This window comes from Saccopteryx leptura, chromosome 7, assembly GCF_036850995.1.
Source record: "Saccopteryx leptura isolate mSacLep1 chromosome 7, mSacLep1_pri_phased_curated, whole genome shotgun sequence".
Classification (NCBI taxonomy): Eukaryota; Metazoa; Chordata; class Mammalia; order Chiroptera; family Emballonuridae; genus Saccopteryx; species Saccopteryx leptura.
In genome coordinates this window covers 55,289,054-55,312,046 of record NC_089509.1, presented here as the reverse complement: position 1 = coordinate 55,312,046, position 22,993 = coordinate 55,289,054, and the positions used below count along the sequence as shown (strand labels likewise).

Sequence of the window (22,993 nt, the reverse complement as noted above, 5' to 3'; positions counted from 1 at the left end):
TGGTCATTGTCTCTGGGGACTCTAAGGCCCGTATACTTTGCCTTGCCCTCTAGTTCAAAGCTAGAAGTCTCCACCTGATGCGTGCTTATTGCCATGGCGCACAGTGGCATTCAGTAAATGTTAAGTAAATGACAAGCTTTCTAATGTATTTTTTTCTCCTCCAGATCTGTGTTTTTCACCCATTTGCTTCTTTGTAGGTGTCATTAAAATTATTGCTCCTTTTTTCTTTTCCAGAGAGTACTTTTCATGCACCTTCCTAGGCCACTTGTCTCAGTCATTTTCTTTCTCATGTTCCTCTGGAGTTGTCCTTCACCTGGGCTCGCACCTGTCAGTGCAGCATTAAATGATATCCATCCTCTGTTCCACTGCCCACAAATGTTTATTGGTGGAAAACACTCTCCAGTACACCAATTGGATAACAGGCTTGAGACACATCCCCAGGAAGGAGTAATGGGCTGGGAGAAGAGCTGGGTAGTGCTTGAGGGTAGAGCTCCTCAGTGGAATCAGAAAGGCCTGTATTTGATGGAGGAGAACTGCAAAGTTTATAAGGTCAGAACGGTGCTTTGGGGAGAATTCTTCCAATAAAGCAATAGAAAAATTACCCATTAAAAAGAGCAGTATCAGGTTTTGAGTACGTAAAATTTAAAATGTCCCTTATGAAATTGGGAAATAGTCCTGTTTTTACTGAACCAATGAATAATTTTAACATATAATCAATAAACAAATATCTAAATTTAATTTCTAAGTACATCTGAAACTCATAGCTTATATATTTTTTATTATTGCTATTAAGTCAAATGAATTGAATAGTAATTGATATTTATAAGTAGCACCCAGCCTGCACTTATTGCAAAGTAGTGATTAAGAACATAGGTTTTGGGGCCAAGAGAGCTGATTGTGTGAACTTGGTTAAATTGCTTCATTTCTTTGTGCCTCATTTGAAAGGTGTGTGTGTGTGTGTGTGTGTGTGTGTGTGTGTGTATGTGTGTGTGTATTGGTGGAGGGTGGTGCTAGTTAGTTACTAAATTGGGCTATGAGGCTTCAGGGGGAAAAGTTAAGGGAAATAATATTTGCCTGTGTATACTGTGTGGCACATATTCTCAGTCACTTGGGGCAATTATTACAGCTATTGCAATTGTTCAGAAGAGGGGAGATGTGGAGCAGCTGAGAGAGGACGGGCCTGAGAGTTCATCTTGTATTGCATTGCTTACTGCAGAAGTCACATGGCCCTTGCAGTCTCACTGGCCTCCAGCTGCAAACACCCCTGCAGGCTAAGTGCTATGTATTGTAGAACTTTGTGAATCAGAAAGCATTAATAGGGGCAAAACTTACCTTAATTTGTATTAAAGTTTAAATTTACTTTAAATTTGTTAATAAATGCTGAGTTATATCTCAATAATAAAAATTCCAAGAGCAAAAAAAGTTAATGAGATGTGAAATAAATAAAGATAAATGTGTCAAATAATCCTGGTGAAGATATAAAGCTCAGATTATCAAAAATAATAAAACATCATTTTTAGCTCAAGGGAATTTTACAATGATTAATCATTTTATAGTTTGTCTTAATATGTGAGATACACATTTTAATAACACAACTTGCATCCCATAGTTCTTCTTTTCTTGAGGAGGAATTACAATATAAAATACCACACTTGAATTTTATTAATTTAGATTTTTTTTTGATAATGGGACTAAAGCTAGGATAAAGACTATCCTTGAAAAAGAATCTAAAAAAAAAAAAAAGGACCTCATTATGTTAAGAAAGCTATGGGAACGTAATCTCACTCAAACTTTGAGTGAGATATTATGACGATGTTTAAATTGCAATGTACAGAAACTTTTGAAAACTTCAGATGACACTGTTTGCATTTTCACTCATGCACCCATCCATTTATTCATTTATGTGGTCATTCATTTAGTTAGCAAATATTTATTAGGCAATTATACTGCTCACAAAAATTAGGGGATATTTTCAAAATGAATATGAAGTGATAAAATATCCCTAATTTTTGTGAGCAGTGTATTATATGCCTGGCTTTGGGGACATAATAGTGAGTAAATTTGATAGAGTCAGTGCCATTTGGGAATTATAAATGTGTGGAAGGCAGATATTAGTCAAACAACAATTGGTGGGATTATAAATTGGATTATGTAATAAAGTCTCTAGTTACAGGGGTCGGGAACCTGTGGCTCACGAGCCAGATGTGGCTCTTTTGATGGCTGCATCTGGCTCACAGACAAATCTTTAATAAAAAAAATAACGTTAAAAATATAAAACATTCTCATGGATTACAATCCATTCATTTTCTACCGCTCATGTTCATGGTTGCGGGCGGCTGGAGCCAATCACTGCTGTCCTCTGGGACAACACCAAATTTCTATTGGATAATGCCTAATGTACACAGGTCATTGTATGGCTCTCATGGAATTACATTTTAAAATATGTAGCGTTCATGACTCTGTCAGCCAAAAAGGTTCCCGACCCCTGCCCTAGTAATAAGTACGAGGCAATGCTTCATAGAGTTGTTTTATTTTCTGAACATACTTAAAAATAATAATAGCCATTTATTGCAAATAGTTTATGATTTCTTTCACTTTTTATTTTTCAAAATCCAACTCCTAAGTTATTCAGTATTGGTGAGGTTAGTCTCAGTAAAAGTGAAAGAACTTTTTGACTCTGATGATTAACAAACAGGGATGGTTTATCAGTGTGGGCAAGGAATTAATGAAGACTAACATGAATCTGCCTTGGGGAAGTCCAGAAGCGCTGTATGAGGAGTTGGGAGGTCTGGTGACTTAACAATGACTGAAACCCAATGGAAGGCCCTGGATTGTCTGCTGAAATATCTACTGTCATTATATTTATTGCTGCAATGGCATTTATTCTATAAAATGGTAATAATCCACTGCCTTTCATTACTCTAAATGTCTGGGAGTAGTGGGATAGAATTTTGACTGTATTCTGCTATTTTCACAGATGATCAACCTTTCTTAATAACTGTAAGACGCAGTGTAATCTTTGGAATCTCCCTTAATCCTGAGGTGAAGAGCAACGATGCTATGGTTCCTATATCAGGAATACAGAATGGTTATGATGTTGAATTTGATGACTCAGAAGAATTCATCTACTGGGTTGAGAATCCAGTAAGTTTTCAATAGCATGCAGAGTATATAACTTGTTCTCAAAGAGAACTTTCTTACTTATGCTTTCTTACAGGCAAAGGGTTGCTGGGTGATAAAAGAGAAACGATCTAGAAACAAATGAATTTTCTGCTAATGTTTTTTGATTCAATGAGGGATGTAAATGGGCAATTGCCCAGGAGCAAAGATCAGAAAACTCTTTTGCTTTAGAATAAGTGCACTTCAGCTATTGGGTATTCTTTTTTTTTTTTTTTTAATAATAAATTTTTATTAATGATAATGGGATGACATTAATAAATCAGGGTACATATATTCAAAGAAAACATGTCTAGGTTATTTTGTCATTAAATTATGTTGCATACCCCTCGCCCAAAGTCAGATTGTCCTCCGCCTCCCTCTATCTAGTTCTCTGTGCCCCTCCCCCTCCCCCTAACTCTCTCCCTCCCTCCCTCCCATGTCCTCCCTCCCCCCACCCCTGGTAACCACCACACTCTTGTCCATGTCTCTTAGTCTCGTTTTTATGTTCCACCAATGTATGGAATCATGTAGTTCTTGTTTTTTTCTGATTTACTTATTTCACTCCGTATAATGTTATCAAAGATCCCACCATTTTGCTGTAAATGATCTGATGTCATCATTTCTTATGGCTGAGTAGTATTCCATAGTGTATATGTGCCACATCTTCTTTATCCAGTCTTCTATTGAAGGGTTTTTTGGTTGTTTCCATGTCTTGGCCACTGTGAACAGTGCTGCAATGAACATGGGGCTACATGTGTCTTTACGTATCAATGTTTCTGAGGTTTTGGGGTATATACCCAGTAGAGGGATTGCTGGGTCATAAGGTAGTTCTATTTGCAGTTTTTTGAGGAACTACCATACTTTCCTCCATAATGGTTGTACTAGTTTACAGTCCCACCAACAGTGGATGAGAGTTCCCTTTTCTCCACAGCCTCTCCAACATTTGCTATTACCCGTCTTGTTGATAATAGCTAATCTAACAGGGGTGAGGTGGTATCTCATTGTAGTTTTGATTTGCATTTCTCTAATAACTAATGAAGCTGAGCATCTTTTCATATATCTGTTGGCCATTTGTATTTCTTCCTGGGAGAAGTGTCTGTTCATGTCCTCTTCCCATTTTTTTATTGGATTGTTTGTTTGTTTGTTGTTGAGTTTTATGAGTTCTTTGTAAATTTTGGATATTAGGCCCTTATCTGAGCTGTTGTTTGAAAATATCATTTCCCATTTAGTTGGCTGTCTGTTTATTTTGATATCAGTTTCTCTTGCTGAGCAAAAACTTTTTATTCTGATGTAGTCCCATTCATTTATCTTTGCCTTCACTTCTCTTGCCATTGGAGTCAAGTTCATAAAATGTTCTTTAAAACCCAGGTCCATGATTTTAGTACCTATGTCTTCTTCTATGTACTTTATTGTTTCAGGTCTTATATTTAGGTCTTTGATCCATTTTGAATTAATTTTAGTACACGGGGACAGGCTGTAGTCGAGTTTCATTCTTTTGCATGTGGCTTTCCAGTTTTTGAAGAGGCTTTCTTTTCTCCATTGTGTGTTGTTGGCCCCTTTATCAAAGATTATTTGACCATATATATGTGGTTTTATTTCTGGGTTTTCTATTCTGTTCCATTGGTCTGAGTGTCTATTTTTCTGCCAATACCATGCTGTTTTGATTGTCGTGGCCCTATAATATAGTTTAAAGTCAGGTATTGTAATGTCCCCAGCTTCATTCTTTTTCCTTAGGATTGTTTTGGCTATTCGGGGGTTTTTATAGTTCCCTATAAATCTGATGATTTTTTGTTCCATTTCTTTAAAAAATCTCATAGGAATTTTGATGGGAATTGCATTAAATTTATATATTGCTTTGGGTAATATGGCCATTTTAATTATATTTATTCTTCCTATCCAAGAACAAGGAATATTTTTCCATCTCATTGTGTCTTTTTCTATTTCTCTTAATAATGCCTTGTAGTTTTCGTTATATAGGTCCTTTACATTCTTTGTTATGTTTATTCCTAGGTATTTTATTTTTTTTGTTGCAATCGTGAAGGGGATTATTTTTTTGAGTTCGTTTTCTAATATTTCATTGTTGGCATATAGAAAGGCTATGGACTTTTGTATGTTAATTTTGTATCCTGTGACCTTACTGTATTGGTTTATTGTTTCTAATAATCTTTTTGTGGAGTCCTTCGGGTTTTCGATGTATAGGATCATATCATCAGCAAAAAGTGATACCTTTACTTCTTCTTTTCCATATGGATGCCTTTTATTTCTTTGTCTTGTCTGATTGCTCTGGCCAGAACTTCTAGCACCACGTTAAATAAGAGTGGAGAGAGTGGACAACCCTGTCTTGTTCCTGATTTAAGGTAGAAAGTCCTCAGTTTTATGCCGTTTAATATGATGTTGGCTGATGGTTTATCATATATGGCCTTTATCGTGTTGAGATATTTTCCTTCTATACCCATTTTGTTGAGAGTCTTAAACATAAAATTGTGTTGTATTTTATCAAAAGCCTTTTCTGCATCTATTGATAAGATCATGTGGTTTTTGTTCTTTGTTTTGTTGATATGGTGTATTACGTTAACCATTTTGCGTATGTTGAACCATCCTTGAGATTCTGGGATGAATCCCACTTGATCATGATGTATTATTTTTTTAATATGTTGTTGTATTCGGTTTGCCAGTATTTTGTTTAGTATTTTAGCATCTGTATTCATTAGAGATATTGGTCTGTAGTTTTCTTTCTTTGTGCCATCCTTGCCAGGTTTTGGTATGAGGGTTATGTTGACCTCATAAAATGTGTTTGGAAGTATTGCTTCTTCTTCAATTTTTTGGAAGACTTTGAGTAGAATAGGAACCAAGTCTTCTTTGAATGTTTGATAGAATTCACTAGTATAACCGTCTGGGCCTGGACTTTTATTTTTGGGGAGGTTTTTAATAGTTTTTTCTAGTTCCTCCCTGCTGATTGGTCTGTTTAGGCTTTCCGCTTCTTCATGACTCAGTCTAGGAAGGTTGTATTGTTCTAGGAATTTATCCATTTCTTCTAGATTGTTGTATTTGGTGGCATATAATTTTTCATAGTATTCTACAATAATTCTTTGTATATCTATGATGTCTGTGGTGATCTCACCTCTTTCATTTTGGATTTTATTTATTTGAGTCCTGTGTCTTTTTTCCTTGGTGAGTCTTGCCAAGGGTTTGTCAATTTTGTTGATCTTTTCAAAGAACCAGCTCCTTGTTTTATTGATTTTTTCTATAGTTTTTCTGTTCTCTATTTCATTTATTTCTGCTCTGATTTTTATTATCTCCTTTCTTCGGCTGGTTTTGGGTTGTCTTTGTTCTTCTTTTTCTAGTTCCTTAAGGTGTGAAGTTAAGTGGTTTACTTCGGCTCTCTCTTGTTTGTTCATATAGGCCTGAAGTGATATGAACTTTCCTCTTATTACTGCTTTTGCTGCATCCCAGAGATTCTGATATGTCATATTTTCATTTTCATTTGTCTGTATATATCTTTTGATCTCTGCGCTTATTTCTTCTTTGACCCATTCATTTTTTAGAAGTATGTTGTTTAGTTTCCACATTTTTGTGGGTTTTTCCCCCTCTTTTTTGCAGTTGAATTCTAGTTTTAAGGCTTTATGATCAGAAAATATGCTTGGTACAATTTCAATTTTTCTAAATTTGCTGATATTGTCTTTGTGGCCCAACATATGGTCAATTCTTGAGAATGTTCCATGTACACTAGAGAAAAATGTATACTCTGTCGCTTTGGGATGAAGTGTCCTGTAGATGTCTATCATATCCAGGTGTTCTAGTATTTCGTTTAAGGCCACTATATCTTTATTGATTCTCTGTTTGAATGACCGATCTAGAGCCGTCAGAGGTGTATTGAGGTCTCCAAGTATGATTGTATTTTTGTTAGTTTTTGTTTTAAGGTCAATAAGTAGCTGTCTTATATATTTTAGTGCTCCTTGGTTTGGTGCATATATATTAAGGATTGTTATGTCTTCTTGATTCAACTTCCCCTTAATCATTATGAAATGACCATTTTTGTCTCTGAGTACTTTTTCTGTCTTGTAGTCAGCATTATTAGATATGAGTATTGCTACACCTGCTTTTTTTTGGGTGTTGTTTGCTTGGAGTATTGTTTTCCAGCCTTTCACTTTGAATTTGTTTTTATCCTTGTTACTTAGATGAGTTTCTTGTAGGCAGCATATAGTTGGATTTTCTTTTTTAATCCATTCTGCTACTCTGTGTCTTTTTATTGGTAAGTTTAATCCATTTACATTTAGTGTAATTATTGACACTTGTGGGTTCCCTACTGCCATTTTATAAATTGCTTTCTGTTAGTTTTGTATCTTGTTTGATTATTCTCTTTTGTTTTTCTATCATTTGTTTTTGTTTGTTTGTGTTCCATACTTCTTTCCTCAGTTGCTACCTTTTTTAAGTCAAGTGTTTTTGTGGTGGTTTTTCCAAGGGTGGTTACCATTAAGTAATGAAAAGGGTACCTACCATATTCATTGTAGTACCCTATCTTATGAGTATTTCTGCACTTCATCGTCCTTTGCTACTGTTAATCTCCATCCTCTCCCCCCTTTTTTTCCTTTGTTGTCACAGTTTAAGTTTGGTTTTATTGTGTTCTTGGTGGAGCTGTTACTTGTGGTGTTGTTTTCTTTTGTTCTTTGAATCTGGTTGGAAAACCCCCTTTAGTATTTCCTGGAGTGGGGGCTTTCTGCTGATAAATTCTCTCATCTTTTCTGTATTTGTGAATGTTTTTATATCTCCTTCATACTTGAAGGATAGCTTTGATGGGTATAGTATTCTTGGCTGAAAGTTCCTCTCTTTCAGGGCTTTAAATATTGGGGTCCACTCTCTTCTAGCTTGTAGAGTTTCTGCTGAGAAATCTGATGATAATCTAATAGGCTTTCCTTTATATGTTGTACTCTTCTTTTCCCTGGCTGCCTTGAGAATTTTTTCTTTGTCATTGGTTTGTGTCATCTTTATTATGATGTGCCTTGGAGTGGGTTTGTTGGGGTTAAGAAAACTTGGTGTTCTGTTTGCTTCTTGAATTTGAGGCTTTAGTTCTTTCCACAGGCTTGAGAAGTTCTCGTCTATTATTTGTTTGAGTATATTCTCCATTCCATTTTCTTTCTCTTCTCCCTCTGATATACCTATTATTCTTATGTTATTCTTTCTGATGGAGTCAGACAATTCCTGTAGGGCCTTCTCGTTTTTTATTATTTTTGAGTCTCTTTCTTTTTCTCTCTGTTGTGCCTCAAGTTGTTTGTCTTCTATTTCACTAATCCTATCTTCTATCTGGGCTGTTCTGTTAGCTAAGCTTGTTACCTCGTTTTTCAGCTCATGAATTGAGTTTTTCATTTCTGTTTGATTTGTTTTTATAGTTTCAATTTCCTTGGTAATATATTCTTTGTGTTCATTGAGTTGTTTTCTGATCTCCCTAAATTGCCTTTCTGTGTTTTCTTGTATATCTCTGAGTATTTTTAAGATTTCTATTTTAAATTCTCTGTCATTTAGCTCCAAGGCTTCCAATATGTTAAGTCTTTTCTCCATAGATTTTTCCACAACTATTTGTGTTACCTCTCTTTCTTTTGTATCCATAATATTCGATTTCCTCTTTCTTATTGGCATCTGAGGGTGGTCTTGTTGATAGCACACAGGCGCACTCCCTCCGCGGCTTGAATGAACGTCCCTGCGGTAGTTAGCTTCCTCCACACCCTCGTCTCTCAGATTCAAGTGATAACAGTCCTTTCGCTTTCAGTTTGTGTGGAACTCCGGAATGCTCTGAGGAGAAATTTTTCTGTTTATAGTTGATAAATTTGTTGTGATTTTGGGGAGATTTGTCGGACACGCTGCTCACGGCGCCATTTCCGTGACGTCACTCCTCTGGGTATTCTTTATTCATTCAGCAAGTCCTTATTAAGAGCTTATTGTTTGCCTTGCACTGAACTAGCTGCTTCCAACTGCAGAATATGTGCTTAGAACCAGCAGTTGCAAAGATTGTTCATAAGGAGCTTTAAGCTTGTAGAAGTTGTTAGACTAACATAAAAATGATCATAACTCAATACAAAATGCTGTAGTTCCCTAAGGGAATTCCAGGAAAACATTTGATGTGACTGCTGGGGCCTTCATTCAGAACCTTTGCCTCAAGGATAAAAAGAACACTTCTCCAATTGCTTTCCTATTGGGTCCCTTCCTATCCTTTAGGAAAGAAACCTGTGAGGATGGGGAAGGGGCAAAGAGAATACAGACGAAGAAGAGAAGGAAAGATCTTTGTGTTTGATACTTGTCAGCTCTATGCAAGATATACTCCTGGCCACCTGATTCACACTTGTGACTTGGGTTATTTTTATGACTTTGGCTTGTGGCAATTAAGAAACATATATCTTGGCCCTGGCCAGTTGGCTCAGCGGTAGAGCATCGGCCTGGTGTGTGGCGTGCGGGGGACCCGGGTTCGATTCCCGGCCAGGGCACATAGGAGAAGCGCCCATTTGCTTCTCCACCCCCCCTTCCTCTCTGTCTCTCTCTTCCCCTCCTGCAGCGAGGCTCCATTGGAGCAAAGATCGCCCGGGCGCTAGGGATGGCTCCTTGGCCTCTGCCCCAGGCGCTAGAGTGGCTCTGGTCGTGGCAGAGCAGTGCCCCAGAGGGGCAGAGCATCGCCCCCTGGTGGGCAGAGCATCGTCCCTGGTGGGCGTGCCGGGTGGATCCCGGTCGGGCGCATGCAGGAGTCTGTCTGACTGTCTCTCCCTGTTTCCAGCTTCAGAAAAATACAAAAAAAATAATAATAATAAATAAATAAATAAATAAATAAATAAATAAACATATATCTCTATAGCCAATATCAGAGATAGCCTTGTGTATTCCTGCAGGGATGGGAAAGAGAAGCAGATGGTTGCTTCTCCTGTGTGCCCTAGCCGGGAATTGAAGCTGGAGCTTGAACATGTGGGTTGATACTCTACCACTGAGCAAACTGGCCAGGGCAAAAATCCATATTCTCAAAGTGTTGCTCACAATAGTATACTCCTCACAAAAATTAGGGGATATTTTGAAATAAAAATAAATATGAAATGATAAAATATCTCCTAATTTTTGTGAGCAATATATTATACACAGGGAGGTCATCCAGTGTTGTGAAACCTTTGCCTTGTCTCCAAGTCTGAAGAGTGTTAAAGAAACAAACAGCTGGCAGTAGCCACAGTGGAGGAATTGTTTTCATGGAGTGTCTGTGGCCTTGAAACAGCTCCCTTCTCCTCATCTTTCTTTCCAGGGTGAAATTCATAGAGTGAAGACAGATGGCACTAACAGGACAGTGTTTGTTCCTCTGTCGAATCTGGGCTCTTCCATGAGCCTGGCCTTAGACTGGATATCAAGAAACCTTTATTACACCAATCCTGGAACTCAGTCAATTGAGGTAATGATTCCATAATACTATGTACACAACCACCGGTTTCTGATTTATGTAGACTCTGTTCTCAGAAATGCTCTCATGGATTCTGAAATTATTTTTTAAGCAGAAACAAAAGTGAAGATATATTAGTGTTAACTGTCAAAGTCTCTGAAGCTAAGGAGGAAAACCAACTTAAAAATAGGGGCCTAACCAGGCATCGGCGCAGTGAATAAAGCATTGGCCTGGTATGTTGAGGACCCTATTTGCAGGTTCAAAACCCTGCGATCACAGGCTTGAGCGAGGGCTTATCTGTCCTGAGTGTGGGTGCATCGGCTTGAGCTCAGGGTTGCTGGCTTGCATGTGGGATCATAGACATAGCCTCATGGTTGCTGGCTTGGGCCTAAAGGTTGCTGTATTGAGTTCAAAGTTTGCTGACTTGAAACCCAAGGTCGCTGATTTGAGCCCAAGGTTGTTGGCTTGAGCAAGAAGTCAATGCTCAGTTGAAGCCCCCTGGTCAAGGCAGTATGAGAAAGCAATCAATAAATAACTAAAGTGTCGCAACAATAAGTTGATGCTTCTCATCTCTTTCCCTTCCTGTCTGTCTATCCCTGTCTGCCCCCCATTGCTAAAAATAAATAAATAAATTCTTGATGCCCTGGCTGGTTGGCTCAGTGGTAGACCATCAACCAAGTCCTGGGTTTGATTCCTGGTCAGGACACACAAGAGAGGTAACCACCTACTTCTTCCCCCTCTCCACTTTACACTCCCCCCCCCTCTCTTTCTCTTCCCCTCTACAGCCATGGCTCAATGATTCAAGCACATCACCCCTTGATGCTGAGGAAGACTCCATGGAGCCTCTGCCTCATGCAGGAGTCTATCTCCCTTACTCTCACTTAAGAAAAATAAAATTATTGGACCATTTTACTGCCCTATTTTGTTTCTTCCTGAATATCAATACTAACTTGTTTCTATGGGAGTACTTAAGATATTTTATAAAAATATATAAAAAGATAAATAAAAAGTTATGGCCCTAGCCAGTTGGTTCAACAGTAGAGTGTCGGCCTGGTGTGTGGATGTCCCAGGTTTGATTCCCGGTCAGGGCACACAGGAGAAGTGTCCATCTGCTTCTCCACCCCTCCCCCTCTCCTCCCTCTATCTCTCTCTTCCCCTCCCGCAGCAAAGGCTCCATTGGAACAAAGTTGGCCCGGGTGCTGAGAATGGCTCCATGGTCTCCACCTCAGGTGCTAGAATGGCTCTGGCCACAACGGGAGCAATGCTTCAGACGGGCAGAGCATCGCCCCCCCCCCCTCAATGGGCAATGCTGGGTGGATCTCAGTCGGGCGCATGAGGGAGTCGGACTGCCTCCTTGCTTCTCACTTCGGAAATATACAAAAAAAAAAAAAGTTATGTAATGAGTTCAGCATAAAAGGAAGATTATAGTAGTCGGGGAGTTTTCACTATCTTTTCTCGTCAAATCTTCAATGTTATTTTAGTCTTAAACCTAATTTATAGGTTACCTCTGTTTTAAGATGGAAATCTTTCTATGGCTCCAATATAGTTTTTCTAACAGTGAAACAGAAAGTAGAAACTTGATTCTAATTCCTTTGATACTCTCCTCTCTGCGATAACTGTTCTTTTTTACTCTAATTCCCAGAAGAAATTCTAGATGGGGTGCAGGTATGAAATCACATGAGTAAATCAGAAGTAACTTGATTAGGATTGGTTTCTTCCACTCTGGGACAAAGTTAAACCATGTAAGAGATTATTAATTCATAATAATTTTGAAAGTGAAAATTTCTAAAGCAAAGGGAAGGCCTTGTGAAGGGACAGTTAGCAGGGCTGTGTAAAATGACAGTCCACTTCTAGCTGGTGGGTTAGGCACCAGCTAGAAGTTAGTTGCTCTTTGGGGGCATTCAGAAAGATAAATACTAAAGATGAGGAAGACACACAGCAGCCAAGTGGCTAATTTACAGCCGTTGTGATAAAATGAGCTCAGGGCAGACAGTGCTTTCCAGTTTACTAAGGTCTTCCGCAAATGCATCTCCTTTAGTCTTCCTAGTATTCCCAAGGGCAGGCGAGTGTAGTAATCTTTCACAATGAGAGGGACTTTAGCAGTATGCGCAAATGCTGATCTCCCAGAATATAGCAAACTGGGTAGAATCATAAACTATTAACAGGAGGGGAAACTTGGAGGTCTTTGTTCAAATCCTTTGTTTTATAAATAAGAATCTGAAGGCCAAAGAAATTAAGAATTTGGCTTAAGCAGTCAATTTCACTGCCGAATTCCTGGGCGGTGTTCTAAATTTGCCTTGTTATAAATCACAAATCCAGCAATCTGGCTTTATTTAACCACCTTCGTCAGTGACAGAAGATATTTGTTCATAATGTCAGCTAAAAATATCAGTCTTCCACAGTCAAAACATGAGCAAAATTTTCAGCCTAAGACCCTTAATATGGAGCTCACAGCTCTAGACTCCACTAAATATAAAGCTGCCTTAATCTCAAATGACAGTTATGCTCTTATTCTATATCTTGGTCTGATGCTTTGTAAATGGGAGTCTCCCCTTCTAGACTGATAGTTTTCCCAAAGCAGCGTACGTGTCTTCATCAGCATTAGATAGAATGAAGGTCAGATTTGAAGAATGACTGAGTGTGTGCATGTGCATGAGCATGTTTTGGTAAGGCTGCTTTACCCATAGAAGCCTGAAGTTTGTAATTCTGCCCCAGTGCAGTGAGGTACAGAGTAAAGATAATTTGCTCTAGAGCCCAAAGATGTGGCTTTGAGTCTGGCTTGCTTGCTCATTCATTCAACAAACAGTGGAAAATGCTGTCTATGGACTAGTCCTGTGGTTAGTTCTGGATGTTCAGACATAAATAAAACTTTTTTTTTTTGCTTTTAGGTAGCTCACACATCTGGGAGCTAGACACCAAGAGATACCTTGGATCCAGTGTAATAAATATGGTCCGAGCAGTAAATACAGGCACTTTGTGGTTGGGGGTGGAGGTAAATGTGTGGGAGAGAGAATGGCAGGTTTTTCGTAAGTGATTATTGGTGAGCTGAGTCTTGAAGGATGACCAGTATTTAACACTGCCAAACGAAGACGTAGGGAAGAGACAACCAAGGTAGAGAAAAAACACTTTATCCAGACCTTGAGATATGAAGATGCATTTTGTGCCTGGGAAGGGCACTGTATTTCCTCCATTCACAGGCTGTTTGACTTTGGAAGAATTACTTCACTTCTCTGAGCCTCTCTTTCTTTATTTGTAAAATGGGGTTAATAGCTCAGTAAGTAAAACTAGTTCATGACACTAAGGTGGCCTGTGAACACAGTGCCCTATTTCCCTCCAATTATCAGTATATTTAGTATTTAGAATATTCATAACCAGACCTCCAGGAATAATGATTCAAAGGCAAGTTGCCCTTTTAGTGTGTTTATTGGTTTTCTCCTTTGGTGATATCAATTGTGACTCTTCCAGGACAATGTTAGATTGCTTATGAAAAAAAGAATAGTGTTCACTTACTGTTTACCTGCATAATATTCGTTCCAGCATAAGAGTAATTCGCATTTTACTCCAACTTCAGGCTGAAAGAGAAACATTTAAGAAATTGTGTTCCACTAGGGGTAGCTGTGTGCCCACTCACTCACAGCCCTTTGGTAGCTGAAGAGGGAAGCCGACAGAACGGCTGTGAGACAGAGAGCTCTACTCCGCAGTCCACAGAACCAGGAGGGAACCTCCCTGTGAACGGAAGAGCCTCCGGCCTGGGAAAAGCAGAGAAATCAGAGCAAGGAGAGACAAATTGAACAGTTGAAAATCATCTTAGTCCAAGTGGATGAGAAAATTTTAGAGAAGAGTGAGGGAGACAAGGGTTTGTGTATGCGTATTTGAGAGAGAGAGAGAGAGAAGAGAGAAGAGAGAGAAATACATGTAGAGACAGAAAGAGGGGCAGAAAGAAAAACAAACACAGAAACACAAATAGCTATTTGCATGAAAAAGCAATTTTATAGAAAAACCTTCATGCAAATCAACAGACATTTTCTAATTTCTTATTAGTTATTTCTTCCTCAATGCGTATTAAAATAGTCTTGCTCCTAAAAAACTGCCTCTAGTCCAGTAATTCATAATACTCTGTGATGTTTCAGGGTTCTGTTAACATTGTGATTATATAACATAATGGTCATAATAATAAAAAATAGATAGCATTGGGAAAGGCAGTCAATCCTCGTAGGCCTCTTTTTCATCATCTCTAATATGGGCAGAGTAATGGTATTTATCTCACAGGATCATCCTGAGGATATCCAGTAATGCTTAGTGTAATGCTGGGTACAGACTAAGTAAGTGTTCAATAGGTGCCACCATTAAAAATAAGGAACACTTATTAAATAAATTTGTGCCAGTTTCTGTGTTAAGTGCTTTACATGTGCTATCTCATTATCCTGTGAGCTCTATTCAGAAGGTGCCATTGTCATCCACATTTTCAGGATAAAGAAACGAAGTTCAGAGGAAGGTGAACTTGCCTCAAGATTGAGTGAATTCACACTGTTTGATCAATTGCGTTTGCAGTGATGGGCGACCGAGTGCTGTGGCCCAGTCAACTGGGATGCGGGACAGCTGTGGGGTTCCCATTTGTCCCAGAGTTTTCTTTTCTTTTTTTTCTGAAGGCATTTTTGTAGTTTCTCTCTAACAGTGACTCTACCTTCTCTTTGAATCTTTATTTTATTCATGTACATTTCCTCTCCTGAACTTTTAGGTGAATTAAAAAGAGGAATTTGACAGGTGATTTTGCTTTTCTTACTCTTATTTTCTATTGAGCTATTTATCCCTATAGCCCAAAAATGTAATTAGGAATTATTTGAATGTCATGCAAATCCTCCCATTCATCCCTAATCATACTTTGGAATTCGTTGTGCTTCAAGTTCTCCTCCGTATCAGCTTGCTTTGTTTTCCCCTTATGAATCTCAGTTCTAATAAGTGAATCTATCGCTACAGGTTCTGACACTCCGGGGAGATGTCAGATATGGAAAAACACTAATTACCAATGATGGGACAGCTCTTGGAGTTGGTTTTCCAGTTGGCATAACTGTTGATCCTGCTAATGGGTGAGTTTAATAAACGGCTCAAGCCTTCTATACAGCACCATTCTTGTAAATATTATGGTCTGATAAAATGGAAGATTTCAAACTTAGGACATTTTCTAATTTTATATGCCAACATTTGAAAAATATAGATCTCAGTGAGGAGAAGAGAGGTAGCTCTGTGGTATATTTATTATTTTTTTTACATTTGTTTTTTATTTCTTTATTTAAATTTATTCATTTTAGAGAAGAGAGAAAGAGAGAGAGAGAGAGAGAGAGAGAGAGAGAAAGAAGGGGGGAGGAGCAGGAAGCATCAACTCCCACATGTGCCTTGACCAGGCAAGTGCAGGGTTCAAACTGGTGACTTCAGTGTTCCAGGTCGACGCTTTATCCACTGCGCCACCACAGGTCAGGCGCTCTGTGGTATATTTAATATGAAGGATATAATATGTATTTTGTTCTGTGTTCTTTAAGTTAATAGTGAAAATTAATTCTAAATAAGCAAGGCTTTCAGAAATTTAAAAATGGAAGTACAAGAAAGTAATACATTCTGAATGAGTGAATGTGGGAAACTCTTAGGGGTAGATAACATTGGAAAGAGACCTTGAAGATGAGAAGGCGTCTAGTAGGTGAAGAATGGGTTATAATTAGGGAGTGGTACTTGAAGCCAACTGAGCACTGATGATACAGAAGCATGGTGGTAGTACTCAGTGTGCTTGTGCAGAGGGCTGGAGCAAGGGGCTTAGAGTAGGGGGCAGTTGACTAGATGGGAGATACAGCCGATAATGTCATTTGGATACAAGTCATGGAGAGCTTTAATGTCATGCTGAGAAGTTGCACTTGATTCTTTAGAGAAATAAGGAGCAAGCAGGGAATATTGAGGAAGGCAGTGATGGAACCAAATCTATTTCAGAAAGATTGGCCAGGGCCCTGGGCGGTAGGCTCATTGGATAGAGCGTCACCCTGGCATATGGATGTCCTGGGTTTCATTTCTGGTCAGGACACACAAGAGAAGTGACTATCTGCTTCTCTCCTCCTCCCACTCCCTTTCTTTCCCTGTTCCCCTCCTGCAGCCAGTGGCTCAGTTGATTCAAACATCAGTGTTAAGAATAGCTTGGTTGATTTAAGCATCGGCCCCAGACAGGGGTTACTGAGTTGATCCCAGTCAGAGTGCACGTGGGAGTCAGTCTCACTATCTCCCTTCCTCTCACTTAAAAAAAAAAAAAAAAGACAGATTATTCAGAATTGGAGTGGAAGAAGTTGAGGATGGAGAACAGGAGAAAATAAACTTATTGATACAGACTTGAGTCCTCTGCTCTGTTTGGTCAGTGTTGTTTTGTACTTTATTATAAACTAGAACAATAAATGATGAAATATGAGGTTTGACTTTTAAAAAGAGTAGTTACCATATTTTCCCATGTATAAGACGCACCTTTTCCCAAAAAAAATTTGGGGTCTAAAATCTGGGTGCGTCTTACACAGTGGTTGTAGATTCTTTTACTTGCATTTCTCGCTTTTTTTTTGCATGGATGAGGAGTTGTATGAATTTTATATGAATAAAACTTGAGCTCAATAACTTTATGTAATTTTTTTTTCAAATTTTGTGCCCCCAAATTAAGGTGCATCTTATACACGGGAGTGTCTTATACATGAGGAAATACAGTATTTCACTTCAAGTAGATTTTGACTTTCTGGTTGATAGTCCGCGGATTCTCAGGCCTGCAAGGGAACTGAAGAAGTAAATTGTATTAGCTCTCTGCTTCAAGTTAGGATGATGTGTGAATCAATCTCAATTCTTAAAGGGTACTAAAAGCTAAATTTTATTCTGTGATTGGTGGCTTGTTCTAATTTTCAGTTATCCTTTATAGAAGAAAGGCCATCTAAAATTTAAAGCTCCACTTTTGACACTTGAGCTTATGTGTTATTCATTCATCAAATGTTTATTTATTGTGCTTCCATTTTTGTGTGGTCTATTAGTTAGGATCAGTTAACTGTTAAAACAAACTCTAAAATGTATAGTGGCTCAAAAAAAAGTAGAAATTTATTTGCCTTTCATTTGAGCAGTAGAGTTTGGACAGAAATTAGGAGAAGCTCTATTTTACACAAGTCATTGAGGGACCCAGGCTGATGAAGTCTTCAGTAGGAGGCTTTCAAGGTCATCTGGGTGTTGACATCTTTGGAGCAGTAAAGAGAAGAATATTCAGGAATGTTCTGGGTAATTTTTATGGGTCAGGCCTACAAGTTGTGCTTACTACTTCTGCTCTCATTGCTTTGGCTGGATTTCAGTCACAAGGCCTCAGGTAACTTAAAGGAAGCCAGGACATGTAGTCCAGCTTTTTATCAAGAAAGAAGAGGAAGACATTGATTTTGGCAAGTGAAAACAGTTTCTGCTAAGGTTGGTGGTATATGGATTAGATACTAAGATTATTGAAGACATAATGTATAATTTTTGTAACCTTAAAAATTTATATCTTAGTAAATTGGGTAAATCCTATACATAGATACCAGTAACACAGGTATGTGTATGATTAAAATCCATACAAGAGGCTAAAAAAAAATTGGGATGAGAATTCTGCAGAGAGAAATTTTAAGCTTGATGGAGGTGATGTTATTTGGACTGGATCTAGTGATAGAATTTCACTAGGCAGAGCTGGCTTTGGAGGTATTTTCCATTCTATCAAGTAAGGAAGTCAGGATCAGGGGCTGGAAAGGGCCATGTTGAGTAACTAAGAGCAGCCCAGTTGGATTGGGAGGCAATGATTTTGACAGAGGAACTGGGAGAAGAAACAGAATAGAGACTCATGGATATGTCTTGGATGCTCAGTAAAGACAACATCTTGAGAAAGTTATTGTCAATGTTATTAAATTAGTTGCAGAAAAATATTGCTGTGGATGATCAGTAATAAAGAGTTGAGGCAATTATGGAGTTGCTGGTGACGTTTGAAAGATGTTCATTGGAGAGATAAAGGAGTTAGAAAGTGAAAGAAAGGAAGCTACCACTCTTTTTAAGAGTTTGGTATTGAAAAATTAGAAAAAAGATAAATGTGTGTAGGTTAAAATGTAACAGGGAAAAAAAATTTCGAGTAAGGAAGCCTGAGCATATTTTTAAGGGCAGATAAAAGGTCAGTGATAAAGTAATTGAATGAGAGTGAAAATTATGGGCCAAGAATTAGAGTAGGAACGACCTTGAAAAAACCGATAAGGAGAACATTACCCAGTGAGTGAGTGATGATTATTCTCAGCTAGGGTTGGGTAGTTTAAATTTTGGGTGAACTCAGAATTCATGAGAGTTTTTGTGGTTTTGTTCAGCAAATTTTTGTCGTGAGGAATGGAAGAGGAGAAAGAAAATAATGACAGAAAAGCACGGCTAGCGATTAGCAAGCTAGGCACAATGGGAAATCAAGAGAATAAATAAGAAGATTGTTAACTTGGTTAAATATGAGGTCCAGGCACAGAAGGACTGGAGGTTTGGGAGCTCAGGCAAGGTTTTAGGGCAAAGGAGCTTCAAAAGGAGAAATAAAATAGGAGCAGGGATGAGATGGAAGAGTTTATCAAAGCAAAGAATTTCCAAATTTGAGAAGTTAGAGGGAGAGAAGTTTAGACTTGAAGATGAGGTTTAAAATGGATTTATCAGACTGTTGGTGGAAGAGGTATGCAAATAAAGATAATTGGGATTAAGGAGTTCGAGGATTTATGAGGAAAGAGTATAAGAGGATTGTTTATTGTGGCTATAGCAGGAGAGGAGATAGAAATGAAAAAACTTGGATTCAAGTCAAGAAATATGTCTTCAGTGGAAGTGGAAAGCAACCCTTCATATACTTTGATGACCTTTCATATATTATGGACTTGGCAATTCTCTGTGGTGATTGGGGTTCATATGTACATATTGAGTCTCGTTCATTGTGAAATGAAAAAGTAGGAAAAAGTTGTATATCTTGCTATAAGTATGCCAATGGAATTCCATTCTCAGGAAAGTGTTACTCAGTTTTTTTCTCCTATTTTTAAAATTTTTCATCAAAGAAATCAGATTAAATAAGAAAGTAGCTGGTCTTGTGGTAGATGACAATTTAGAGAATTAAATAAGAAGCTCAAGAGGTGAGCAGGGAAGTACTTGACAACTTTTACATTAGCTTTGTCCTTCCCAGTGTACTGGGCAGTATGTGGTTCTTTGAAAAGGACTGACTACTGATGTAGGCTCCTTCTTAGTCATAAGTTTCCACCTACTTCATCAAGCTAAAGGATCACCCACCAATGGTAGATGATATCCTCCTGGTTTAGACCATTTAAAATGACCTCTAACCCAATAATAACTGGGAAATATAAAGACATTGATACTAGTTAAGTACTATTCCAAATTGTATTTTTAAAAAATATTGATGTATCAGACTTTTTCCATTGAATTGTATGCATCTTGAGGACAAGAAATACACATTTTCTTTTTTTTTTTTTAAATAATTTTATTTAGAAAATTAAATTTAACAGGGTGACATTGGTCAATAGGAGTACACAGGTTTCAGGTAAATGTTACTGTAGCATTTGAACTTTTGATTATGCTGCATACCCATCACCCAAAGCTAAATTATTTTTTTGTCAGCGTATATTTGTCCCTCTTTACTCCCTTCCCCTCCCCCTCCCCCATATTCTCCTCCCCCTGGTAACCACTTCACTTTTATCTATGTCTATGTGTCTCAGTTTTATATCCCACCTATGTGTAAAATCATACAGTTCTTAGCTTTTTCTGATTTACTTATTTCACTCAGTATAATGTTCTCAAGGTCCATCTATGTTGTCATAAATGGCAATATGTCTCATCATAATATGGCTGAGCAATATTCCATTGTATATATGTACCACATCTTCTTTATCCTGTCCTCTATCGAGGGACGCTATCCATATCTTGGCCACTGTGAATAATGCTGTGATGAACATGGGTGTGCATGTGTTCTTACTTACCAATGTTTTCAAGTTTTGGGGGTAGATACCCAGCTGGGTCTTATGGTAGTTCTATTCTTAGTTTTTTTAGGAACCACCATACTTTTTTCCATAGTGGTTGTACTAGTTTGTATTCCCACCAGCAGTGAATGGGGGTTCCTTTTTCTTCACAGTCTCTGTTTGTTATTACCTGTCTGGTTGATAATAGCCAATCTAACAGGTATGAGGTGGTATCACATTGTAGTTTTGATTTGCATTTCTCGAATAACTAGTGAAGATGAGCATCTTTTTATACACCTGTTGATCATTTGTATGTCTTCTTGGGAGAAGTGTCTGTTCAGATCCTCTTCCCATTTTTTAATTGGATGGTTTGCTTGTTTGTTGCTGAGCTTTTTAAGTTCTTTGTATATTAGGGATATTAACCCCTAATCGGAGCTGTTGTTTGTGAATATCTCCCATTTGGTTGGCTGCCTTTTAGTTTTGTTGTCAGTTTCTTTTGCTGTGCAGAAGCTTCTTAGTTTGATATAGTCCCATTTATCTATTTTTGCCTTACTTCCCTTACCTTTAGGGTCAAATTCATGAATTGTTTTCTACTGCCAAGGTCCATGGGTTTAGTACTTATGTTTTCTTCTATGTAATTTATTGTTTCAGATCTTATATTTAGGTCTTTGATCCATTTTGAATTACTTTTTGTGCAAGGGGACAAACTATAAGTCAAGTTTCATTCTTTTGCATGTGGCTTTCCAATTTTCTTAGCACCATTTATTGAAGAGGCTTTCTTTTCTCCATTGTGTATTTTTGACTGCTTTGTCAAAGATTATTTGTCCGTATATATGTGGTTTTATTTCTGGGCTCTCAGTTCTGTTCCACTCGTCTGTATGTTTGTTTTTCTGCAACTACCATGCTGTTTTGATTATTGTGACTTGATAGTATAATTTGAAGTCAGGTAGTATGACACCTCTGATTTTATTCTTTTTTCTCAGAATTGTTTTGTGTATTTGGGGTTTTTTATGGTTCCATACAAACTTGGTGACTTTTTGTTTTATTTCTTTAAAAAATGACATTGGGATTTTGATGGGGATTGTATTCAATTTGTATATTGCTTTGGGTAATATGGTCATTTTAATTATACTGATTCTTACAATCCATGAACATGGGATATTTTCTCATTTCATTGTGTTTTTTAAAATTTCTTTCAATAATGCTTTATAGTCTTCAGTATATAGGTCCTTCACATCCTTTGTTAAATTTATTCCTAGGTATTTTATTTTATTTTGTTGCAATTATAAAAAGAATTGTTTTTTTGAGTTTATTTTCTGAAGTTTCATCATTAGCTTATAGGAAAGCAATAGATTTTTGTATATTGATTTTGTATCCTGCAACTTTACTGTTTTAGTTTATTGTTTCTAATAGTTTTTTGGTGAAGTCTTTGGGGTTTTCTATATACAGGATCATGTTATCTGCAAAAAGCGATACCTTTACTTCTTCTTTCCTGACATGGATATCTTTTTTTTTTCTTGCCTGATTGCTCTGGCTAAAACTTCTAGACTATGTTGAATTAGACTGGAGAGAGTGGGCAACCTTGTTTCATTCCTGATTTTAGAGGAAAAGCCTTCATTATTTCACCATTTAATATAATATTAGCTGATAGTTTATCATATATGGCCTTTATCATGTTGAGGTACTTTCTTTCTATTCCAATTTTATTAAATGTTTTAAACATAAAAGGATGTTGTATCTTATTGAGTGCCTTTTTTGGCATCTACTGATAGGGTAATATGAATTTTTTTCTTTGTTTTGTTGATGTAGTGTATTAATTTGATTGTTTTACATATGTTAAACCATCCTTGTGCTCCTGGGATGAATCTCGCTTGATCGTGATGCATTATTTTTTAAATGTGTTGTATTTGATTTGCTAGTATTTTCTTTAGGATTTTTGCATCTTTATTCATTAGTGATATTGGCCAGTAGTTTTCTTTTTTTGTGTCATCCTTGCCAGGTGTTTCTTTTTTTAGTGAGTGATAGACAGACAGACAGGGATAGACAGGCAGGAAGGGAGAGAGATGAGAAGCATCAATTCTTCATTGCAGCTCCTTAGTTGTTCATTGATTGCTTTCTCATATGTACCTTGACTAGGGGGTTCCAGCTGAGCCAGTGACCCCTTGCTTAAGCCAGTGACTAGGCTCAGGCCAGTGACCTTGGGCTTTAAGCCAGTGATCTTTGTGCTCAAACCAGCTACCAAAGGGTCATGTCTAAGGTCCCAAGCTCAAGCTGGATGAGCCCCTGCTCAAGCTGGCAGCCTTGGGGTTTTCATCCTGAGTTCTCAGCATCCCAGGCAAATGCTCTATCCACTGTGCTACTGGCTGTTCAGGTTATTGTTGCCAGGTTTTGGTATCAGTGTTATATTGTCCTCAAAAATGTGTTAGAGAGTATTGCT

At 37.8% G+C, this 22,993-nt stretch overlaps 1 protein-coding gene across 1 annotated transcript in view; it reads left to right on the top strand.

The window, feature by feature from the left end:
- LRP2 (LDL receptor related protein 2) overlaps positions 1 to 22,993 on the top strand; it is a 253,234-nt gene that overhangs the window by 137,654 nt on the left and 92,587 nt on the right. The window contains exons 32-34 of the mRNA XM_066346663.1: positions 2,978 to 3,144; positions 10,430 to 10,573; positions 15,539 to 15,648. Coding sequence (XP_066202760.1) covers positions 2,978 to 3,144; positions 10,430 to 10,573; positions 15,539 to 15,648 — 421 coding nt within the window. The remainder of the gene's footprint in view (positions 1 to 2,977; positions 3,145 to 10,429; positions 10,574 to 15,538; positions 15,649 to 22,993) is intronic.